General features: G+C 42.3%; 1 protein-coding gene across 1 annotated transcript; it reads left to right on the forward strand.

The window, feature by feature from the left end:
• Nucleotides 1-3,025: 3,025 nt before the first annotated feature.
• Nucleotides 3,026-4,212, forward strand: LOC131242185 (ATP synthase delta chain, chloroplastic). The gene has a single exon (XM_058240663.1). The coding sequence runs from the start codon at nt 3,178-3,180 to the stop codon at nt 3,940-3,942; it is 765 nt and encodes a 254-aa protein (XP_058096646.1). The 5' UTR covers nt 3,026-3,177; the 3' UTR covers nt 3,943-4,212.
• The last annotated feature ends 2,961 nt before the right edge of the window (nt 4,213-7,173 follow it).

Here is a 7,173-nt window from a genome sequence, read left to right on the forward strand (position 1 = left end):
TTTTTGCAACGAAAATTTTCGTTACTAAAAATTTTTAAGCGACGAAAATTTTCGTAGCTAAAAGTGGTGCAAATAGTTTTAGCGACGAAAATTTTCGTCGCTAAAAGTTTTGCAAAATATTTTTAGCGACGAAAATGTTCGTCGCTAAAAGTGGAACGAATATTTTTAGTAGCGAAAATTTTCGCTGTTAAAAGTCTTGAAATGTTTTTTTAGCGATGAAAATTGTTGTGCTAATAAACAGTACCATTAAAAACAGTATTGAATAATGACCTGTAAAAACATTTTATGGGGCATAAAAGATTTTGATCAAGATGAGCCTTGCCTTTTCCCTTCATATTGTTCTTCTTGACATTATCAAGGATGGAAAATAAACATTACAAAAATGTTACATGGGTCCTTTGGATTTCTTAATGGTGACACACAATCACCACTGTTTCGTATGGTGTGGTTCGCTTAAGGTTTTGGATTTACTAAATTTTTTGGACCATGTCTTAAAATGGCATGGAAAAATCAATATATGAAATAGGTATACAACACATCATCAAGGTGAGCCCCACGGTAAGGGTAACACTCACTGAGCGGATCCTTACCCTTACTCCAGTGGTAGACTCCTAGGAGTTTCAACACCTGGTTGAGGGTTCGAGTACCCATAGATGGTGAAATCCCACTACAGTGTGAGTGTGTGTGCATGTGTGTTTTTTTTATAAAAAAAAAACACCTAATCCACTATTCATCTTTGAATTCGCTACATCAAATCAAAGATTAAAATTGTTGTATCTTATTTATTACCATTTTTAAAAAATTCAATAGAGAGGTGACATGTGGTAATATAGGAGAGATAAAAGGTGTATAAAAAGATTTTCTTGAATACTTGGAGCGCTTTTTGTGAAATCATAATTAGCATTGATTTAATGTTACACCTCATTAGATCATTGAAAAAGCCGCGCGGCCGAAACATTTAGAAGTAGAGCATAGTTAAAGAGCAACCATAATTGAAGAGATACACAATTGAAAAATAGCTATAGAAGAAATTTATAAATAACAGTAAAATTAACAAAGCAACACGCACAACTAAATCCAATAAACAAATGAAATTTATTAATTTATCTTAGCTTATTCTATTTTAGAAATAGTGATGATCCAGTAAAAGTAATCTCTTAATTGTAATTGAAGTTTATGCTTATATGCTAAACTAGCTTCTTATTTAATATTAATAGCTCTTTAGAAGAAACATTCTTACTAAAAATTCTTTAGTTATTAAAGGCAAAGGCACAACCATCTTTGGAGGAAGAACCCTATATCCAATTATTAGTTCGATTCAATTGTTAAATCACTCACATAATAATTTAATAATCAAGTGATAACTCCTCATGCTCAATCATATATATATATATATATATATATATATATATATATATGGAAAAGGTACTATGCGCTCGACCTGACGAGTCCATCCCATGAGGTCGAGCTGTGTGGGCCCCACCGTGATGCGTGTCAACCATCTACCCCATCAGTCAGATGCATCATTCCATCGTGGGCCTAGGTCTCAAAAATCAAGTTAATTTGTGACTTGTGTGGGCCACACCACATACAGAAGTGGGGAAGGGCCGTGCACCATTAAAACATTCATAATCATTTTTTGGGCCCGCTGAGATGTGGTTTGCAAATCCAGCCCATCCATTATGTGTGTCCCACTTGGATGAAGGTTCGGACTAAGTTTCAACCGCATTCAAAACTCAGGTGGGCCCCACCAAGTGCTTTTATATGTTTTAACGGTGTCTTCACATGATTTTAGATGGTATGGCCCACCTGAGTTCCGTATATGGCTGATTTTTGGGATATCCCATAATTTAGAGGGGACCCATCAAATGCACGGTGTTGATGGTCGACATGTATCACAGTGGGGCCCACATAGCCCGACCTCACAAGAGCTTATCGTGAGGTCGAGCGCATAGTACCTTTTCCATATATATATATATATATATATATATATATATATATATATATATATATATATATATATCTTTCCATATATATAGGTTAGCTTGTTAGTACACACCCATGTCAGTACATACTCCATGTTAGCCACCCCTACAAGGGATCGATACCAAGACCTCAAGTGTTGAAACGAGGTATCTCTACCCAGTCTGCCAGTTGAGCTATGGATCAGGGCGTTCATGCCCAGTTACTTACTCTCAAAAATATATATATTAGTCCATTGGTTTAATTTGATCCGTTTGATTTAAGGGGTTATATAATTCTAGCATACTTGCACACCTCACGTTACAGAAAACAAAAGTGACAACAAGGATCACCAATCTGTCCCAAATTTTACAAATTGTGTGGTCAGATTCAACCGCGGCCAGGAAATACCCTATAAGTCATCTTCAAGACGAAGACGGATTGGCTACTCCCCCTGCCACCAGCCAATGGCTGGTAGTTGGATGTAGTGTTTCATCCATGCCATCTATCCATTTTTCTACATCATTTCATAGGATGAGACCAAAAATGAGGTGTATCCAAATCTCAAGGAAACAGTATTGAATGAACGTCAACCATTAAAAACTTTCTGGGGCCATGAAAGTTTGGATGAAGCTGATCTTTGTTTTTTCCCTTCGTCTGGGTCTGTATGAACTAATTAATAGATTGGATATCAAATAAACAGTACAATGGACCTTAGGAGGATTTTAACGGTGGATATCCAATTACTTTTGTTTTCCTGTTGTGTGGTCCACCTGAGACTTATATCCCTCTCATTTTTTGGAATCAAGCCTAAAATTACCTGTAAAAATGGATAAACAGAATGGATGAAACACATACATCATGGTGGGGCCCACAGCGCACCGACCACCAGCTACCGGGCTGGTGGCAGGGGGCGTAGCCACTCCGGTTCCCCCTTCACGACTTCTCGTCCCACGTGTCAAATTCATATTGCTCCAAAACATGAGGCTGTCTATTCTTCAACCAGCAGATAAGCTATCTGATTTCGGATCAATCCTAGCCTTTCAAAGAAGTCGAGCAGACAGAAAAAGCAGAAAAGATAAGCTGCTTCCTCTCCACCATCCGATCATTCAACCTCTGTAATCACCACCGTCGATTCCCACCAGAAGAACCTCCTCGTTCTCTCCAAAAACCCAAAAACCCCTCTCCTCCCGAAATAAAATAAAATAATAAAAAATGGCCGCTCTCCAGCAATCTCCGGTCGCGTTCCACCCCAAATCCCCGCCTGCGGCACGCATCCGCGCAAAATCCCTCTACCAAATACCCCTCCGCTCTTCATTTTCCGGCAATATCCGGCACCTCAGACTCGCCGGAAAGTCCGGCTTGAAACTCAGACCCGCCCGCCATGGCGGCGCCGCCGGCTCGAAGATGATGGACTCGGCCTCCTCCAGCTACGCCTCGGCCCTAGCCGACGTGGCGAAATCCAATGGCACGCTGGACGCGACGAGCGCGGACCTGGAGAAGGTGGAGAAGATCTTCTCCGAGCCGCAGATCTTCGACTTCTTCGTGAATCCAATCATCGCTGTGGAGAAAAAGCGAGAAGTGATCGACGACATCGCGAGCTCGTCGAAGCTACAGCCGCACGTCGCGAATTTCCTGAACATCTTGATAGATATGAGGAGAATCGATCTGATAAACGAGATCGTGAAGGAGTTCGAGATCTTCTACAACAAGATGACGGACACGGAGATGGCGGTCGTGTCGTCGGTGGTGAAGCTGGATTCGCAGCACCTGGCGCAGATTGCGCAGGGCGTGCAGAAACTGACGGGAGCGAAGAACGTCAGGATCAAGACCGTCATCAACCCGTCGCTCGTTGCGGGTTTCACGATCCGGTACGGAAGCTCCGGGTCGAAACTGATCGATATGAGCGTGAAGAAACAGCTGGATGAGATTGCGACCCAGCTCGATTTCAGCGATATAGTCGGATCTCTCGCAACTTGAGATCGTTCCGTGGCAGGTTTCGTATCGGGTTGTGTCGGATCGGATCGGGCAGTGAGTCTTCCTTCCTTCTTTTTTCGTGTGTATTCTTCTTCAAGCGAGGGTGAAATGGTCTTTTTACGATGATGTATTTTACGGTGTCGGAGCCCGTAGGATGTAAGAAATGGGCTAGAATCCTCCACAAAAATGCGTAAAATAACCAAGTCTGTGGGGCCCACCATGTTGTATATGTAAAATCCACCCCGTCTATCAGGTTCTGTCCATGGAATTAGTCCTTAGGGCCAAAAATCAGCTAGATCGACACTCATATGGACCGCAGGACATGGAACAATGGAGAATTGGGATGCCAGCCATAGGTTTTTGTTGGGGGGTGGGGGGGGCACAACGGTTAATCAGGTCTAAGTTAACCTACTAGGATAAAGAGAAGCCACAAAAATCATCTTGATGGTGTGGCCCATACAATGAGGATTTGAGAGCAATGTAATTTTACGTTGTTCCCATTGGTGTGGCCCATACGACTGGATTAAACCTAATGGACGGCTCAGATAAGTGTCATGGGAGCCAAGTATATAAAATGCAACTTAGCGTACACTGGGCCCACTAGATAATCTGTCCTTGTTAATGCATGGAAATATGGGGGTGTAATTTCTTGAGTAGTCTCGCAGCTTATTTAAGCTTTCATTTATCATAAGGCTAGGTCGGTCCGACTCGTCCGAGTCAGGGTTGAATGGGTTGACTCGTGGTGTCGAACCGGATCGGGTCCCACCGAGTCCGAGTAAACTCACACGATCTTAAAACCACGCCTGCAACACTTGATACTGGAGCAGGGCAAAAGGTTCGTGGGACCTGCTTTGATGTCCATATGACATCTACTCCGTCCATCTGTTGAGCTAATGTTAGTAGTTAAAGTCCAAATATCAGGCAGATTCAAGTACTCAAGTGGGCCACACTTCAAGAAATAGTAGGATTGGAATGCCCATCATTGAAAACTTAGGGCCCACAGAAGTTTTGGATCAGGCTGATATTTGTGCATTCCCTTCATCCTGGTGTGAATCACCTTATGAATGGGTTCCACCGCATATAAACCTCACAATGGGTTTTTCAAAGTTTTTAACGGTGGACGATTTCCATCTTACCATTTCCTGTGATGTGGCCCACTTGAGTTGTGGATACTCCTCATTTATCAGTCACGTCCAAACATTAGCTGGGGAAACTAATGGACGGAATGGACGTCAAACAGACATTGCGATGGGCCACCAAAGAAATTTTGATGCACAGGCTCCCTTGTGATGAAGGAAATTTGCCTAGTTGATGATATTCCGCTGGTAATGCTACTTGATACACAGGCACTGATAAATTGTACATGTGACAAAAATTAACTAAAATTACACCGATGAATCTTGGAACCCACTGTGGTGAGTCACATTCCCAAAAATTAGATTGTTTGAGCAGGACACGGATTTCCCGCAAAAGGCTTTCGCAAGAAGTTATTGCGCAAGGATGCTGGGTGGGGCCCACAGAGATGTTTGTGAGAAATCCACCCGTCCATCAGTTTTGACAGCTCATTTTAAGAAAGTCTACTAAAATGAAGTGGATCCAAAACTCAAGTGGGTCAACACAAAAGAGGAAAATTTAGGGAAAGAAATTCTTACCATTGAAACCTTCTTGAGCTCCACACCTTGATGTGTATATGCCATCCAAATCGATCACTGGGATGAAATGAAAATAATAAAAAATTGCCTGACACAAAAATTGTATGGCCCCAAGAATGTTTCAACTATTCACACCGAATCCCCACTTTTTCCTCTCTTGTGACCCACTTAGTTTTGAATACACATAATTTTTGGTTGCATGTCCTAAAATGAGCTCGCAAAGTGGATGAACGGGATGGATTTCTCAAAAACATCTCTGTGGGCCCCACCCACGTCCGTTTGAGCAATTCTAACCTCTAATATGTGGTCACTCGTTTGTTGGAATATATGACCATTGGATATTTTCATTTCTAACAGTTTGTTTGATGTCCACCAATCCAATTTTCAGACAATCCTCTAAAGATGATTTTTGGTTCATGATACATCTGAAATGGGACCCACAACTTCGACAGTTTAATTTGAATTAATTGAAACCACGCATGCAATTTCTAAGCAATCGATTAAGTGCCTGAGTATCATCCATCACACTCTGCCAGGCTATCAAAAATTTTCTCACTAAAATTTTGAATTTCAAATCCTGTGGCCGTTGCTCTTGAGCAGACGACTGTTAGACTAACGTTCACTCACTGGAGATTCAGTTGGGAACACGGCCAGAAAGGCAGTGGGTCCCACCCCCGCCTCCTGTTTTGGACTAGATTTGGTAGTGACCCCTTCAGTACCATATCTCGGTACTGGTTGGTGCTGTGGGCCCCACATGATGTTTGTGTTCTATCCATGCCGTTCTTCCATTTTTCCATCTCATTTCAGGGCTTAAGCCAAAAAATGAGGCAGACCCAAATCCCAGGTGGGCCACACCACAGAAAACAGAGGTGATTAAGTGCCCACAATTAAAAACTTCTCAGGGCCTGATCTGAACCGTTCATATTATAATACACATGGTGGATGTGCAAATACACATAGACAGAGGTCTCCAGTCCAACTGCTAGGACTATAAGCTAGAGTGCATATAGCAAATAACTTACAACCTTTCATGAAGATCACCTCTTACAAAAATCTGCCAAATTCACTCAGCATGTGGGACCACACTGGTATTTTGCTACTCATCAATGGCTACACTTCGTTTACTAGGGACGCGGATTGCGTCCAACCCCCGCCCGTCTCCATCTAGGAACAGGCAGGAGTTCTGAGTGGCCACCGCAGTGTATGTGTTTTATCCACACCGTCCATCTACTTCTTGGTGCCATTTTATGGAATGGGACCAAAAATCAGGAAAATCTAAAGCTCAAGTGGACCGCACTACATGAAGCAGTGGTGGTGATGATGCTCATCGGTGAAACTTTGGCGGTGGTGATGCTCACCGCTGAAACTTTCTTAGGGGCCACGGTGATGTTTATTTACCATCCAACCTTTTCATGAGGTTATATAGACTTGGATGAAGGAAAAACACAAATATCAGCTTGATTCAAAACTTTTGCAGACGCTAAGAAGTTTTCAACGGTAAGAGTTTAATACCCATTGTGTGGTCTGCTTGTGTTTTTGATCTGCCTTAGTTTTGGATCTATTTCCTGAAATGATACTAACA

This window comes from Magnolia sinica, chromosome 4 (genome assembly GCF_029962835.1).
Source record: "Magnolia sinica isolate HGM2019 chromosome 4, MsV1, whole genome shotgun sequence".
NCBI classification, from domain to species: domain Eukaryota; kingdom Viridiplantae; phylum Streptophyta; class Magnoliopsida; order Magnoliales; family Magnoliaceae; genus Magnolia; species Magnolia sinica.

Coding starts and splice junctions, on each gene's coding strand:
- LOC131242185 (XM_058240663.1), top strand. CDS start 3,178: ATGGCCGCTCTCCAGCAATCTCCGGTCGCGTTCCACCCCAAATCCCCG.